Raw genomic sequence first — 18,310 nt, 5'->3', positions numbered from 1 at the left:
CTGCATGTGGCCTTTTTGCTTCTGACAAGAGGATATCTGTTTTTCTGCTATCAGACTTGGTGATAGTAAAAGCTCCTGAAGCTGACTGCAGTATGGAGTCTAACCTAGTTCACCTGCAGACCTAACAACATGTGTTCATGTCTATCACTGCTGGTCAGCAAAAAAGAATGACTGCAACAGGATTGTCAGTGCACTGGTACCACCATATTTCTATCCGGTCTTGAACCCTGTTGTCTCAGGATTTAGATTTGGGAGATGATGGCTGTTTCTCTAGGTCTGTGTTTGTACAGTAACATGTGCCATATTTAATCCCATCCTATCAGCCGGGCTCCAAAGCAATCAAGTTATATAGACATAACATTCACCATTTTGCATAAACCACTAAGTCTTTCCTTCCTTTTGACAGATTGAAGACATCATCACAAGAATGCAGGATGACAAAACAGGTGGAGTTCCCATCCGAACTGTCAAGAGCTTTCTGTCTAAAATCCCCAGTGTCGTCACCGGTAAGAACCCTGCTTAGAACAGAAGAGTGTGAGCTGGTGCTAGCTGGCTCTAAGCAAACAGAAACTGAACACACATAAAAAGAAGGAATGAAAGAAAAAATTGCCCATCTCTGCTGCTTTTTTCCACACTGTTGTTAGGCATGAAGTATTGAACCAAGATTGCCTAATTGTTTAAGCAGACATTGATATTTCCTTACATTGTGTTATATTTAAAGGTATGTTACATACTTTTTGTCTATCACAGTATCATCGGGCACAGTCATTCCATATGATGGGAATAGGACTGTTTTAGAGAAGAACTGGGGAAAGAAAGCTGAAGCAGTGTTTTCTCACTTATACTCAAATACTTCTGAGATTTGTTGTGTGTACAAGAATGTGAAATATCTTTTGTGCTTCTATGACATTTTGTTAAAACTGTATGTGCAAAAGTGTGGATGGAAATGGCTGTCAGTACAAAAACATTCCTGTCCATATTTTCAGACAGAATAGTTGCTACTGCAACAAAGAATTTTGCCATTATTATGTGCTGTTTATTCAGGGTGATGTAGTGTAAATGGTTGGGGGATTTGTACTTGTGTTTCCGGTACCTGCTTTTGCCAATTCTATAGTAGTATTCATGGCAGCAGTACAAAAGCACTTTCCTTTCTCTCTACCACTAGACTTCTGTCCAATATCCAATACCCAAATACTCCTTAAACTTATCTTATTTATGTTGTAAAGCAAACATAACTGTCACAGTCCTGCAGAGATTCTTTGCAGTTCAGGCGAGGTACACATGGTGATGCATCAGTTTAGGGAAGTTTCACCTCTATTTTCCTGAAAACTAAAGGACTTCATTCTCTGTGGCTGCTACTGTGGCATCTTCACTTCAGTAAAATCAAACAATCACTAAAAATGCAGGAATGCATGTGTGCATTATTGCAAAATAACGCACACCAAAAACCAAGAGACAGCTGGCAGTTCAAATGGATCTTTCTTGCTCTTGGGTACTTTATCCTGTTGTAAAATAATGGGATAATATCTGTAGTCAACAGGAATACTGGCAGTACAGCTGGTGTCAAGCAACTGCAAAGATGGTTCCCTGCAGTGGAGGATAGCTGAGCTGAAGCACTTCAGAAACGTCCTTGCTGTGAAAAATGTTGGATTGGGCAGAGTTTGAAACTGTGTTGATTCATTCAGGAGTGTGATTTGATATCCTTGTATCAGGAAAATAACATCCAACTAAAGCTACAGGAATGGAATACAAATCTGCCAAGCTCTTGGGGATAGGCAGGGAATATGGAAATTGAGGTTTTTACTTAAATAAGGCTCAGTCCAGTTAATCCCTTTTTATTGAGCAACAGGCTCTTATGTCTGAAATTGGTTTCAGGGTGGTGACTCAATATAACTGACAGTTGCAGGATTAGGGCTTTACTCTGGGAGAGAAACATGAATTTGGAATGAGATGTGAAAACTGATAAATTGCAGCTAATGACTAGAGCAGGTATGAGCTGGCTGTTCTTGAAGGTTCATGGGGAAAACAACCGTATATCTGGTTTGCAAATTCATTCCATAAATGATAGTCTACAATATGCAAACTGGATGTCTTGAGGTTTACTCAACTAAAACAGGTTTCTAGTATACCTGTTAATATTCATAACATTGATTAAGTGGTTGATCTAGTTATCAAGTTGCCATCTGTTACCCAAGAGGAAAAAAAAAAAAAAAAAGGAAAAAGAAAAAGAAAGAAAGATGGGAGACCTCACAGCATCTTTGAAGAAGTGATTATTGTTAGGTAGCACCCAGGTTGGCAGTACCCTGCTATGGTGGTGCCTGCCCCTTTTGACTGTTCTCTTGGAGCAGCAGCTGCATCACCTTCAAATGGCTGCTTTTCAACAGCGCAGGGAATAGCAAAAATCTGAAAATAAAAACATAACCTCCTTCCAAAGCTCACAGCAAATTCTTAAATTTGGAATGAACCAAGCTCAGTAACACTCCCTTCAGGTGATTTGAAGGCAGTTCCCTTGTGATGTGCTGCACAGTGCATGAAGCCTCTGAGTTTGAAAAGTATGGGAAAATAATGACTTGGCTGAAAGCCCAAAGGTGTCTCCTTTTCTTACTTCTCCCTTCAGATGCATACACCTGCTTTCTTATTGACCAAAACCAGAAGAAATCTGTATCTGATTTCACTGTTGGCTTTGCATTTGGCCTTGCTTTGAGTAGAGGTGGGACTCGGTGTGACCTCTAAGGAATCCTTGCAACCTGAATTATTCTTATGTCCATAGGATACTCAATTTTAGTGTTTTTCTAGTTTCGTTAAATTTCATGAACACAAGAGAAGAGCTTGTGTTTTCGAAAAATCCTTGGGCCTACCTTTACAGCCCTCCTCTTGGGAAGAACTTAATTTCCTGATTCTGGCATTCTTGCACGCTTGTTTCATTTTTTATTTATTTTTTTTACCTGAAAAGTAGAACAGCAATGTCGAGACATGATTTACTTGGCAAGTTCTCAGTGACTGTGATTAACAGAGGTTTATTTTTGCTTGACACTTCTATTGTAATGGATTCTCACAGGAGAAATGTAAAATCTTAAACAAAAAGAAACAGTACAGCAGCACCTTGGTGTTCTAAACCTGCAGTTCTGTTTATAGTACAGCAAAGTGGGTGTTTGATTTAAAGTTTGAATACTAGGGAAAGAACCACTTGTCTCGGTTTTGCTTTCATCTGTCCAGATGCCTAAGTTATGAATGAAGCATTCTGCAACACAAGGAGAAGGAGCCTCAGGGAATTATCATTAATGGTCCTCTCTAGACAACAGGAGTCTAGGAGAAGGATGAAAAAACCTTTTTTGAATGTATGATGAGTCTGTGTGAGGATGCTGTGCCAAAGGCACGTTTTAATCTGCATTAGAAGTAGATTTGTGTATCCTCTTCCCTGGCTTTTGGCTAAAAGTAGGTCAGTCAAAGGAAGGCACGTCACACCGTTATCGTGGTTCAGTCTTCGCTTTTGCAGGCAAACTGCAGAGAGTGGAACTAAGATGTAACCAGACCGTTTGAGATCTGCGTGCAGGTACCTGAAAGAGATTGCCCAGTACGTGTAGAGAACAGCACTGGCATGATGGACAAAGGGAAGGAAAGGCTGACTGACGGCAGGTATTGAGTAGTGCAGTGATCCATGCACAGACAGGGTCATCGGACGATGTCCATGATGGATGGCAGTTGTTGTCATAGACTTTGACATCTTTCAATAAGAAAACTACTTTCTCAGCAATAATTTGTTTCTGCAAATGAATTAGCAATTCTGTATTGTCCCGGTCATCAGGCTATTGTAAGAACATCTCATTACACTATTCGGCAACAAAACCATCTTTCTAATCTTTTTGATTTCCATACTCAAAACTAACCTCCTGTTTGGTTGGAGGACCAAAGGCCTATACTTCTACCAAAGACTGAGACTTTGCCCTGTGCAATGTTATTGAAACAAGTCAGAAGTCAGTGCTGACCTGTAACAGCTGAGCTTTCCAGTGCAAAAAGCCTCCTTTATGATTTCCAGTCTTCACCCTGCCCCCAACCTCATTCCAAATTTCCCCATCTGATCCTGTGTGCCAGCATCTTTGCTGTTGTGACCCAAGGGATATGTGCAGCCTATAAGTCTCTCACCATCCTGCCTTCATCTCGAGAAGTTTTGATACAACTTCATCGTGACCCATAACGCACTGACCTCAAGCAGTTCTTTCCCCACAGCTCTGTTTTGAGTGATACCTCTGTCTTCCAGCAGCACTCCCCTAGTTGTCACCTCACTTGTGCACTACTCCTGACCCTTACCCTTACCCCAATGCTTGCTTGCCTCCTTGCTCTGCTCCCAAAGCTGCCTGCATAGCTCTGAGATTGATGGGTGACAACCCAGCTGTACAGGCTTGGGTTAAGTGCCATACAAGCTTCATGTACGCAGCCCTGCCAATGCATTTCATTTGTGACCTACCATGTCTTTCGTAGTTAAGTCCTGGACCTCTCTGAGCAGAAAGTGCCAGTATTGCTGAAATCAGCCAGATGGCCTGTCGTTTCTCGAGACTCATGATATATACCAAGTTTAAACTGCCATGTGTCTCTGTCTGAAGAAGCCAGCGTGTATCTTGGCAAATGCTTATAGAGTTGTCCCAGAACACTTCAGAATGTCACGCACTCAAAGAAAATGCATTTGGCTGGGGAATTGAAATCCCACAGTGTCGTGAAAGAGAGGATTTATTATTGATAATGTTCTCTAACCGTGTAGTTCATGGCACCTAAGCTCTGGAATAGTTCATGAACCCATTGTGAGATGAGCTCCTCAGAAGCAAGTCTGAGGGATATTTGCAGCATTTTCCTTTCAGAGGAGCTCAGATGTATCTCTCATCCAGACATGACAGCCAAAGGTGCCAAGGAGAAGAGCAGATTCCTCTCTACAGTGTTTGAAAGGGCCTGGATCAGAAAAACTGTTCCAAGGAAGAGGTTGGTGGTGAATGGAGCAGGACCAGGACTGGCAGGGCTGACGAGCAGCAATACCCATCACCTGTCAGGTCCCAGAGAGCCAGCTCCAAGGCTGAGTGCTTTGCCTTAATGTTCATTCACCTTCCTCAGTGCCTCCCTGAAACTGCTTCATTGAGACCACATAACTCCACGAGTTGGCTGCAGATGGGTTTGGCTCCCCCTGGGCTGTCTGTTGAGCTCCTTTCATCACCTGACCGTAGGATTTTAACTGTAGTACTGACTCTGATGCAGGCTGCATTGAACACTTGGGTAGTTTCACTCTAGATCTAAAATATACATCCCTGGATTTGGGACAGCAACAGTTTCTCAACCTGAGCAGCTAAAACTCTTTTCAAAATGAGTGTGTGAATCAGTTTTAGCCCAAGTCAGCCCCTTTTTTTTCTTTTTTCTTTTTTTTTCTTTTCTTTCCTATGCAGTTTCACTTTGAGAAGCAGAGGACTTGAAATGCAGTACTGGCTCTGTTTCAGGCAAAACTGATAGATAGTCCCAAATCTAAACCAAGTGCAATCTTTTGCTAAACAATAATGAGCCCAATTAGTTAAAACACAAACAAAACAAGAAAAAAAATGTTAAAACTTAATTCAGTATCCCAAATAATGTGAGGTTGCTTACTGGGTCATAAATAATAAAAAGGACTTGCTCTTGAGTAAAAATTAATGTATATTTATATACATGTATGCAGTACTATATCATTTCTGATTGTTTTCCACATTTGCGTAGAAAAGGTGCTACACAGTAAATTCACCAGTGTGCAGTTGCCTTGTGGAAGTTGGCTTGGGAACACTGGTCAAGCATACAAATCCATTTATTTTTCACTAAAAATCAAGTGCTCTGAGCCACTTACATTTAAACTAATTCAAGCCAAGACTGGAATTCTTCATCATAACTTATATTTTCTTCTCTTATGCATCTGTCTTCAAATTGCACCTGATGGAAATGCAATCCATCCTTCCCTCAATAAGAAGGTCGTTATGCCTTTTAATCTAGTATTTCAAAGCTGCTGTGAATCACACAGTATTAGACATGTCAGCTATTACATGGGAAGTGCATGCCTTGCAACTTTTTTTTTTTTTATCTGTAGCGTTCTCTTAAGCTCTGTATTCTAATGCCAGGAGACAAATTAACCCAGTTAAGGAGCTGAAGAGTTATTCTGTCTTCATCTACAGCTCTCCCCTCCTCCCTTTTTTTCTCTTCAAGTGCATCCGGCTTTCTACCTTTCAAAGGGGGGGAATGGAAGAGATTGAAATCAGTTCCCTGCAGTGTTGTAATTCCTTGCCTATTGTTAAGATGTAACGGTGCCCTGTGAATCAAAAGTTTAAAGGATTTGATTTTCAGATCGGGGGATGGTAGATTAATTGAATAGGATATAGTTGTCAAAGAAATAAGAGAAAGCAACCAGAATTAATATTTTTTAAAGTGAACATTCAATATGTCTGTGCATCTGCACAAACCCACAGCGATGTGTGCATGCTCACATATGCATAAAGAGCATGTGATTATTCATAAGAACAAGCCGAAGAGTGGCAAGTGTTGTACGCTAGAGATAAGTAAGGGCAGGCTTCTGCGTTACTTGTCGGTGCTGTGCAGAATGATGAACGCTAGCATTTGTGTGTCACTGCCCTCTGCTGCAGAGAAGCTTCATTTCAGTGCGTGCAGCTTCACGTTGATCACAAGCCACACTGCGGGTGCTGCTCTCCCAGGCCAAATGTAGCTTGGCTGGTAGGTTTTGTGGTCCATCAGTGGTCCTCCCTGCCTGTGGGGCATGAACCCAGCTCAAATACTGCAGGATGTGTGACTCCACAGCTACTTTGACCTTTTTTGAGGAAGAATAGTTTCCATAGCTGGCTCTTGATGCCAACTCTGTGCATCTTATTCATAGTTCTCCCTTCTTGTCAGGGTTGTCTCCACGCAGAGCTTGCTCATGCATCATGTGAAGCTTACACAATCTTTAAAAATATGCACATGGATTATGGGATTAATCCTAAATGACTTAATGAATTTAAGCATAGTTTTTAAGTTGCAAGAACTGGACATTATACATAGCTATGTACGTATGCATGTGTCAGCACCTCAAGTAGCCAGACCTACGGAGGAGATCACTGGAAGAGAAGCCCATCACACAGAGGTGGACGTGTTAAAATTTGGTTTGGGTCACTGCAGAAAGCTTCTGAAACACATCCTGAGAGTTTACTATTTGGTTAGTAAAATGGTCTGTAAAGTGCTATCCAAAAGGCCCTGATACTAGGTGTTATGCAAAATTATAACTTCCTTGCATTAGAATTCTGGATGTCATTTCTGGTCCAATCTGTCCTTGCTGGATTTGGAACTTTGCTTCCATCAAGTTAAGATTTGATAAATCAGAAGCATAAGTTACCATGCTATGTGGATGATCCTGTGGACAATAAAAATACAACAAAAAAATCACCAAATGATCCAGCTTCATCTTTTTGCAGTGACTTATTTGCTCTTCAAGTTACTGGAGATGATGTCAAAAGGAAAAATAAAAACGAGAAAGCCTTCCAGCCACCTGGGCAGTAGCTAGAACAACACAAAACTATAATTTCTCTTGCTGAAGAATATAAGCATAAAAATCAGTGGGCTTGAAGGCATCACATGAAGGCTATGAGCCTGGAACAAAACAGGTCTGTTAAAAATGGTTTCATGTTTTTCAAGAATTGCTTGTAGGCCTTTTAGTCTTTCAGTGGAGACTAAAAGTGGGAGTAGAGACAGACTTGGTGATAAATTACCTGCTGAACTCCAGCATTTAGATGAATTGGTAATTCAGCCATAGTAACAAAAGTTACATATTAAGAGTGTTCTTGTTGCTGACTGCAGATTTATTCTGAAACACAACATTTAGCTGGTGGAATATTGCAGCTAATGAATAAAGCATTAAAAAGAAAAGTCAACAATATTTTAATGCCTGTAGAAATTCATACGAGTGAATGATTAATGCATTTTTGCATTCATCTCGCTATCTTCAAAAGCGCAGCGTTATTACAAAAGTTTATTTCCAGATCTGAATGACACAGCAAAAGAGCGGGGACTAATTACGAGAACTGTGGGGCTCTGAGCTTTGCATGTGACTGGGGGGCAGGCTGCACTCAAGCTGCAATGCTGTCACCTGTCTTCACCTTGTGGCAACCTGGGAGTTGCGTGGTGAAGGATCTACCAACAGAGTTTGTTTTTTCACACCTTTTGCCTTGTTTCTGCCCTGCCTCCAACACTCCTGTGGGCTGCTGATCATTCAGTACACAACAGAGCATCTTTGCTCCTGCTGTGCCTGAGGAGCCATGTACCCACTAAGGCATATGTGGAGATGCAGCCCTTAGGCAAACCGTTCCTGGATGTTCTAGCTGAAGCAGGTTGGAGTACTGCTAGAGAGGACACAGCGTTACCCGGCTTAAGTGCATACCCTGAATGGCTGATAAGTAACTTTTGTTCCACCTGTTCCAGCAGAATCTTTGGTCAGTTGTTTATTTGCATTGAGTACTATGTGAGAATAACATAGATTTGGCTTTAAAACCTTCCAATAAAAAAAAAAATAAAAAAATCAGACTTTCCATACATATCCATCATTAAAAATAACCAGCCTCTTTTTTTTTTATATACACATTTACACATTTTCTTTAACTTTTTTTTTTTTCCTGTGTGCATGTGGATAAATCTCTCAAAATTGCATGCTGGTTTCCCATGGATTTGTTTTGAGTGTGGTGTGAATTGATGAGCTGGGATATTTTTGATGTATGATTCACTACCACATGCAGGGAAGAAAATTATATTTTGGTCCTGCAGAGAAATAAAACTTAGCAATTAGGTCTTCGTTCGGTTAATTCCTGTTTGATGGCTGCTTGGTTTGTAAGGAGGGAATCTTTTTCAGGAGAGCAGAAGAGATGCTAATTCATTACAAGGTCACTTGCACAATAAGAATTTTCTCCATGCAGGTACTTCCATAATATGGCCTGAATGGTACTGTGTTAACTTTTACCCCTAAAAGAATACTAAAACATGCAAGAAACTTTGAGAAGTTTGTTCACGTAAAATGTTGGTTATAACACGGACTGACAAAAACATAATTTTTGTCTGCAGTGGTGGAAGACTGTGTGCTTTATTGTCACTTTTTCTAGTAGTTCTTGGTCCTATTTTTATTGCGGATAGAATTGCTTCCCCACCTACTTTTTTTTTTTTTTTTTTTTTTTTTGACTCCTAAGGGTATCAATTGTTTGCTGGACAATACCAAAATAATTTCCAAATTCACCTGAGTGAATAATTTCTTACAGGTTTTTGTTTTTTAGTACTTCACCTTTGCTCTAAGTATTCAGTTAATGTCATTACTATTTCCTGCATAGGTTAGAATGTCTGAAGGCTGTAATTTCTGGCAAACAAACATCTGCTAAATATTCAGTGTTGTTTTTTTTAATGCTCTGTGCATTTTCCTCTCACCAGACAGAGACACTGAGAGGTGAGAGTGAGAGAACTGGTACAAATGACAAAGAAATAAAGGGGTACTGTACTCTGATAAAATCTTAGTGACTGGTCTATTCAAGATTATGGTTGCTGGAAGTAATGAAATGGACGGTGGCATATAAATCAGTGTTATTTCTTTGCTCACATAGAAAAAGTATAGTCAGAAGGCTGGCTAGTTTTGCATTGTATCATCATTTATGTCATTGCTATATGGATATTATAATAGGGATTTTTTCCTTTAGGTAGGAAGTGTTGAATTTAAACATCCAAAGAGTATTGGGTCCTTGACACAAACCAGTAGCTTGCTTTCTTGGAGAGCTATAAGATGTACTTGGAAATGACACGTGCCTAGAAGATGGAAGAAGTGTAACAACCTGAAACGGCAAAAATAAACTCAAAATGAGCTTGTCAATTTACTGCTTTTAGGAACTTGCTTTGCTACAACATCTTGCTGGTGTACGTGGGCACTGTGTTGTGCCCTGTAGGAGCTGACAGTGATCAGTTTAGATGCAGCAGTTGTGCCCAGCAATAAATAATACAGATGTAAAGGCTCATAAGTCTTGATGCATGTCCTGGACCAGTGAGTGCAGTGCAGAGAAAGGATGGAGACCTTTGCCCATCATGCTGACCTGTGCAGCACTCAGGTTGAGAGGTTGTGGTGGTCCTTCAGTTCAGTCTGCTTCCCTGCCTGGAATCCTCTTCACATTTATGCATCTTAGAAAGTACAAAATTTTTAAAAATACTTGGGGTAAGAAAATCTACTGTAACCTTAAAAGAAGGTAGTGTCACCCTTAAAAAAAAAAAAAATAATAATAATAATAATATACCCCAAATACGTTCCTTGTTTCTGGTCTGATTTTGTCCAGATCACCTGACTGAACCTCATAGTTTTTATGGTTGACAGCGAAGACATCTGTCCTCTCCATAAGGATACTTAATCACTGCAATGATAGGGACGTAGTCACCTCACTTTCTCTTTGTGAAGTTTTCAATAAATTGTGTCCCAAAAAGGATGTCTGACTACAAAGCATGTTTTCCAGCCCTTTAATTCATCCTGTGCTTCTCCTCTGGACAATTTCCAAGTTTTTAACAACATTTTGAACGGTGAGCCCCAGAGCTGTCTGAAGTGCTCCATTAAGTGCTGTGCTAGTGCCAAGCGCAGGGGTAATACAACCTCCCTGGTCCTGCTCCGCAGCCACATCCTCCCTCAGAGGTGGAGCAGCACGCTGACACCTATTGTTACCTGTTTGAAAATTCACAACAGGAAGATGCCTATCAAAAAGGGGCCTGGTAAGCTTTCCGTCACCTTTGCTCTTATCTGTGATATACATGCAAATTAATGAATTTTTGCATTTTATGTAGTGTATGTGGTAGTTTAAGTAGTTAGCATATCTCAGCACCATCTGTGTCAATGACTTGCTGCTTGGTTGTTCCCCATTAAGATACTGCTTTTGTTACCAGCAATGGTCCTTGAGCATCAAGTTTGGAAATGTGTGAGGTTTTCAAAGGTTATTTCATGTCTTGGCTCCAGTAGGAGAGCACATTGCCATGCTGCAATCTTATTTTGCAGACTGTTCTTTCCCATTAACTTGTATGGGCTGTCCCATGGGGACCATCTCAGACATTGGCAGATGACTGAAGATGTCTGTGGCTTCACCTGATTTTTGTGCGGGATCAGCTGAGCAGACACGCTCACAAATATATCCATCTGTATTTGAATACTTTTATTTAAAAACACAATAGAACTTATTTCTCTGCCCCTGTGGAGAATAGCATAAGGGAAAATTAAAATAAGCCTAGCCAGAGCTTTCCTTTTGCAGAGTGCTGGGTTTTAAGGACATCTATTTTTAATAGAAAATAATATTTTGACTGACTCTGGTTAGCTTTCACAGAACCATTCTTAATTAATGTGTTACACTCCTCTGTATTGCGAATGCCTTTGGATTGCACCTCAGTGACAGGAGCTTGTTCAGTGCGTGAACACAGACTCCAGGCAGTAGCATTCCTCCACCTTCCCCCATTTTCTTTCTACAAGTGCTCTCTGGAAATGGGATGTCCCGTGGGCTCAGGTGCTTAAGGCATGAGGGCTCCCGTGGCCAGCAGCCCGAGGAAGCCGCCTGCCTCTGGCCCTGTGGCTCCAGTGACTGCGTCCTCACTCAGAGAGGGTCAGCTGGGGACAGGCCTGAAGGTAAAGCTCCCACCTTGCCAAGCTGCAGGGAAACTCTCTGGCTGCTTTGGTGCTCCCTCGGAGCTCACAGGTGAGGTTCCTCACGTGATTATTCCCTACTGATGCTCTCCTGGCAAACTCGTTAGCGTTGTCAAATTAAAGCCAGGGGAGAGTGGGGTGATCAGAACAGTACCAAGACAAGCAGGCAGTAAAGCTCAAGGACATACCTCTTGCAGTCTCTCAGCTGAATTCAGCCAGCCTGTTTCCTGATCCCTCTGCAAGTTAGATTTGAGTATAACTTCTAATTAGGTATCTGGGTCATGTTTGACACGCTCTCGGTTCAGTGCTGACGTTTCTTTGCTCCTACTTAGTTCTAAATTTGCCAGCTGTTTTCCTTAAATAATTCCACCTTCCATTAAAGGATTGTGTGTCTTATGTAATTACACCCACAGCAGTATGAGGGCAGTTGTAGGGACAAGGAGATAGAAATAGCTCCGTGTTTTCCACCAGTCATGGCTTTCTTTAATTGAGTCATTAAAATCTGGATTCCCACCTCTGCTGTGACAAGCTTCTCTAGCTCTACTGAGCTCTCATTCATAATGTCTAGACTCTGTCAATTTATCTACAGCTCTGGAAACAGCTGTCTTTTGTGCCACTGGTTCCTCTAGTCTTTGCTTTTCAACTGCTTAATCCAGGAATGTCAAGATTAAATTCTCTCTCATTACTTCAGCAAAGGATTTGCTATCACTTTGGATAGATTCAGGGATGAATCGCATGAATTTTCTTCAAAATAGTCTGAGGCTGACAAGCATTTTCTGAAATAGAGATCCATCTTATGCAAATCAAAGTAGTACCGACACTATAACAGCAGAAAGCTGGGGCCCTGGAAAAGTCCCATCAGGGTGCAGAATACCAAACAAAGAAAAAAAAAACTTTTGATGTGCTTTGTCAGGCTGAAGGTTTGTCAATATTTTGTTGTTTGTCGCTATTGTTGTTAAAGTAGGGTTCACTCTGTTAGGGTTGAAAGAGATTATCTAAAAACAGCTTTCTAGTTTTGTCACTACCTACTCCTCTTCCCTGGGACTCCAGGAGGAAAAACAGATCTCAGGTAAAGCCAGCAAATATTCAGTGTGCCTTGGAGCTGCCTTCTCTCCCAGCTTGTGTGGCACCTCTAACCAGTTAATCCAAGTACACAGGTGGTTAGGATTAACCCTGTGCTTAGAAGGCTTGTTGGTGCAAGCTGTGTTTCTAGGGGGATGTGAGGGGCATTGCAGGTTGGAACCAGCTGCAGGACGTGCACTCTGGTGGGCTTGTCAGGGGACAGTTTTACTGAGTTCGGTCCCAGAAGTGTGGGAGGATGGAGATGTGGCAGGCAGGATCCTGGTGGAGGCACGTTAGAATAGTACATGTGTCTCAGGGATCGGAGCAGATGTGTATGACAACAGAGCACATAGAAACAGGAGCTTTGGGGGTATGTGAGGACAGGTTGAAAAGTCATCTTGATTGTTCCGGTCACCTGGCATTTTGTATTTTCACTTCAGCCTACTGCAGAGTAGCAGTGGTCATTAACATGGACCTGGAGGTTTGCACTGTGGCAGGAGGGGACTTCCTTTCCAGGTGATGCTGAGATGCACATTAATATGTTTCCCCAGTGAGCGGTAAAACCTGCGGTGCTTTTGCGTCATGTCTGCGTTGGTCTGTTGAGCCACCTTGCTGGCTTTACTAAATTAAAGGAAAGCAGCATCTGCTCTTCAGCAGCTCTTCGGCACCATCACTTGGCTGGTTGGTAGGGGCTGATCAGCATGACTGTTTCTGCCTGCTTCTGCCTCTCTTTGCTAAGGATGCAGAATTCAGCATTTGTCCTCTTTTGCCATATTGCATAGCAAACTTTATTTCTTGAGAGGTATTACTGGATTCCACTGTCCTCTCTGACAAAAACCTATATAGGTTTATATAGGCTTGCCTATTAACATGAATGGCAGCTACGTTTGGTCTTGTCACACAAACTTATCTTTTTTATTAAACTTTCAGAGTTGAAGACAGATGCCATGATATGTTATGGGGAACACAGGATAGCATACAAGCTACTGTCTATAAATAATTAAAGCTGCCATGTAGGGCTGCAGTAGTGAGGATTATGTGCAATACTGTATTTGGGGGGGGAACTTGCTGAAGGGGCTTTGGAGTCCAGAGGAGCTGTACTGTATTTGTTTAGGGAAATCCTTGTAAGGCACTCTGTTGTGAGGTGAGTTTCTGCAGGACAGTCACAAGAGAGAGACTGCAGGATCTCTGCTGGCATTGGGACACTTGTTTTCTAAAAGGGTAGCTTCAAATGAAGCCAGGCTGCTTTGGATATCCATGCATGTGGCTGCCCTGGGAATCATTATGGTGAAGACGATACATTTGCAAACTCTCTCTAGGTGCTGGGAGGGACAGAAGATAAGATGTGTCCTTGTCAACTGTGTCCCATCCCTTCTGTTTCTGCCTTTTTCTTCGTAACTTGCAGATCCTGAGAGGACTGGTCTCACCTAATGAGAAATAATTGTACAGAAGATTTTGTAGAGGTAGGGCTCTTAACTAATGGGGAAGAAGTTAGCAGGTATGAACTGCAAATGGTAGGCTCTAAGTCAAACCAGTGCCCACCAATATTCTTACCAGTCACACATCCAGTAGTGGATACCTAGGGTTAGGATATAACCAAAAAAAAAAAAAAATGCATAGCAGTATAGTACCGGTATATTCTTCCACCTCCAGCCTTTTGCTACAAGGGACTTCTCAGTGTCTCAGTGGGGGACTCAGACAAATGTTTTGCCATTCTGTTTAGATTTGATTATATTTTCATTTCTTAAATATGCAGAACAGATGTTTTTAGCTTGCAGTAAAGATTAACAACAACAACAAAAAAAAAAGCCTTCTATATAATAGTTTGAAATATGATTGTTTCTTTGGCAGCATTTTGCATTACATAAAATCCTGTGAGTGTACAGATGTACATTTTCCTAGTGTGCGACGTATACAAACGGGTACTCCCATAGAACTGGATTTTAGCATGTGACTGAAAGAACATTCAGGTTAACACGTAGATATTTAAAGTAGTTATTTGCTACTAACCTAACTAAAACAGCAGGTGATGGTCAAGATATTCTCTCAGCTACTTAACTGAAGATGGAGAGGCTGGCTGAGAACATGCTGTCATAACTGGTGGTACTGCTAGCGACGTGTAGGAACCAGCTGCTCTGTGCAGGAGGATCCTGTGCAGAGCAATAAGGACGTCTCACCCTTAGCATGGCATGTGTGAAAGTTTCATCTTTTCCTCTAGTTTAAGGAAGTGATTTTCCCTTTATTATCCCAACACATCCCACCTAGACACACTTGACCTGTTCTGCGGTACTTAGCTTGCTTCCCATTCACTCTTACCTCTATTTCCTCCCCCCATTTCTGGGATGTGCTTAAGACACCAAGTTTTGGCCTTTTACGCTTGATTGGGATCACGCTGCATGGTGCAATTTGATGCAGTGCTTGTTAATTGCTTTTTAGGTTTAAACATGGAGTTATAGATATGCCTGGAATGAACAAAAAAAAAAAAAAAGTCCACTAGGGTCTGAAGTGTGTGCCTTACAGTTATTAGTCAAATATGTGAATTACAGACTGCTTTGTCCCTTTAATGTTGCGTTAGTGAGTACATTCATGCAAGAAATTACCCACTTACACTTAAAAAATAATTTTCATATATCATTGGTCATTTTAGAGCAAAGCTTTGCATTGCTAGAAGACTGATGTGAATTATATTGCTGTTTATTGTGTATGAACTAAAATGTGTACATATTTGGGGTGTTTTGTTTTTTTAAAATGCATAATGACCCATGAAAGTGTAATTGGAGAAAAATGAGCCCAGCCTTTCCCAGAAATGTTCATCTATTTTACAGAGTGCTGACTACTAAATTGTAAAGGGAAAAGAAATAGCCTGATGAATTATGGAGCTTAGTCTGGACTATATGCCAACTCGAGAAAAAAATGAGTGCTGGTTACCAAGGGTAAGGTCCTCCAGTATCTATGTGGCTAGGTGAAACACATGAAGTGACTTTGAAAAAACAAATCTGATGTTAAAAAAAAAATGGCTTTAACTATTATGGCACTGCATCTTCTTTTGATAGTCAACAGGATATAGCCTCTTAAGGGCCTTTCAGTTTTGAAAATGGAATAATGGGTAGGAGTAATTTTGGCATTATTGAAATTTGTGTCCACCATCATCTTTTAAAAATATGGAAGGGTTGCACATAGGACACCTTTTTGTTCCATTGATGTTTTATCTGAGGTTAACATTATTTACGGTTAAATGATGTAACGTATTTACTTGGGGGAAATTCTCAAAAGCGCACATGGCTATTAGGCTGCCATGGCCCAACAGTAATGAGAGAGAAAGATCTATGCCTTTTTGTATTCAGGGAGGCAAAGGGATGCAAACAGCTTGGGAGAAGAAAAGGAGAAGCAGGCAAGGAGGTGCATTGTTTTGCTTTCGGAATTAATACTTTACTGATTACAGACAGCACAGAAATACTCAACAATTCCCGTTCATAAAAGGGAGCAATCTAAACCAGCATAATGCATATCATTACTCCAAAATAGGTTTAAGGCAAAAATGTGCATTTAATAACAAAATGATAGAACTGAAGAGCTCTCCATGGAAGAAAAAAAAAAAGTCAAATGTAAGCCAACTGGGGTCCTGTTTATACCCATTCCTAGTAGCCACTGGTTATCCTTCCTTTGGAAAGGATGAAAACTAGATTATTAAAAAATTAACTATTGCTGTTATAGATCAACTTTTCTTTCATCATTTTTAATAGTAAGGAAGCAATTAAGCCCCATCAACAGTGTGACTGTTTTCTTTAGTACGTACTTTGGCAGGGGGTGTTGTGGGTTTGCATGGAGCATTCAGCCTTCTCAGGGAGGAATTAATTAGTGGTCAGATTGGTCTGTATTTATCGGCAATTACATTTTTCCCTAATACCAAAACTTAGCCCAACCAGCTATTGCTCTCCCAGGACAGCTTGATGCGATGGCAAAGCATTCAGTGGGCTAGCTAGGCAACTCTGGTGCTGCAGAGTAGGTAACAGGATCATGCCAACAGACTGGAGCCTAATAACTAATGTCCTGACCCCATTTTATAAGCCCCAGATGTGTAAGAACTGTGCAAGTGGCACATGGCATCCCATGGTACCAACCCATACAAGAGCCAAGGGAGTAGAGTTGCACATTTCCCCTTCCTTGAATCTTCAAAAAGTCTTTTTTTCTGTATAAATAAATTCTGATAGCTAGTTCTGCTTTGTTAAGGACTCCAAAAATAAGAGGAGTGACTGTTCTCTGTTATGAGGGTAAGATCCTTCATTCTTAGGGTTTCAGCTGTTTACTTCTAACTCTGCATAATAGGTGAGACAATAAAAATAATTAATAAAAAAGGAGAATTAAAGTCACAATTATAAAAAGCATCTCTGGCAGAAACACACGTGTCTTTGGCTAGACCCATATTGTGGGGTTTTGTAGGTGTAATCTGAAGAAAAGTTTTGATCTTTTATGGGTCACAGAAGGAAAACTTAAAATGCAGATTGTGGCTTGCAATGTTAGATACTGGAAAGGTATGTTGAAGGAAGATGAAATGTTACTTGTGTGAGAGTTGTATCTTTACAAAATGGGCCAATAGTTTGTCATGCTGTACTGCAGTTTATCATGAGGGTATCACCTCTGCATATGTGATGTGTCTCTGTGTTTTCAAATTTAAATGGTTGGAAGATCCTCATGACTTTGAGAAGCAAATATCAGCTCCTGTTTTGCTCTCTTCTCTCGCTAGACCGCCTCCTGACAGTAATTTGCTGGTTTTGCCTTAATGTGGGTGGCCTTTGCTTAACGTGTGCAGCACAACTAATGTGGTCATGAAGTGAAGCTGTGAGGCTGCACTCTTGAAGCATTGCGTGCTGTGAGAAGAACGGGCCAAATAAAGGATGTGGTCCTTGACCAAATGAGCTTGGTATCTGTGTGCCCTACAAAAGGGATCTGCCCAGTACTAGACAGGACAGAACAGAACAAATGCTGAGTAACATCTTGTAGTTGTAAGTTACTTGGTTGGGATCTTGGTTTGAGATTTGCATGGCCTTTTCTTAGACTGATCCTGTTTGCACAGGATGGTCTGTGAGTAAACTGGCAAGTGAAGGAGAATACTGGCCTTTTAGTTTGTTATCACAGCCCGGAAACCATATCCTGATTTACCTGCATTGGGATCTGCTGTGGTTTGTTCTGGGCATAATGCTAGCTAAATTTCCAAAGCACTGACAGGCTTAGTCTATGAAAGTAAAACCAGAAACAAGCACTTGCAAGGGAGGGGCTGCACAGGAGAGCAGAACTGGGGAACTCCATTGGCAGGAATTAGTATTAATGTTCGACACGCTGAGGAGCTGTCTGGTGTTTTATGTCTTCAGTGTGCCATGTAAACAGCAACTCATTAATCTTTACAACCCACAGAGACACCTGAATATTTTAATTACCTTTTTTTTTTTTTTTCACTCAGTTAATTGACCTGCACAGACACTATGTACGGTCTTTCCAAAGTTGTACGACTACATACCAGTACTGAAACTTAGACGTGCCTGATGCCAAGCTCCAGAATAGTAGGTG

The 18,310-nt window shown here is 41.1% G+C and overlaps 1 protein-coding gene across 2 annotated transcripts in view; it reads left to right on the top strand.

The window, feature by feature from the left end:
* RGS6 (regulator of G protein signaling 6) overlaps positions 1 to 18,310 on the top strand; it is a 275,173-nt gene that overhangs the window by 175,026 nt on the left and 81,837 nt on the right. For both annotated transcript variants that reach the window (XM_072038829.1, XM_072038830.1), the window contains exon 7: positions 407 to 506. In XM_072038829.1, coding sequence (XP_071894930.1) covers positions 407 to 506 — 100 coding nt within the window. The remainder of the gene's footprint in view (positions 1 to 406; positions 507 to 18,310) is intronic.

The sequence above is a fragment of the Anas platyrhynchos genome, chromosome 5 (assembly GCF_047663525.1).
Source record: "Anas platyrhynchos isolate ZD024472 breed Pekin duck chromosome 5, IASCAAS_PekinDuck_T2T, whole genome shotgun sequence".
Classification (NCBI taxonomy): Eukaryota; Metazoa; Chordata; class Aves; order Anseriformes; family Anatidae; genus Anas; species Anas platyrhynchos.
This window is presented reverse-complemented; position numbering and strand designations above follow the sequence as displayed.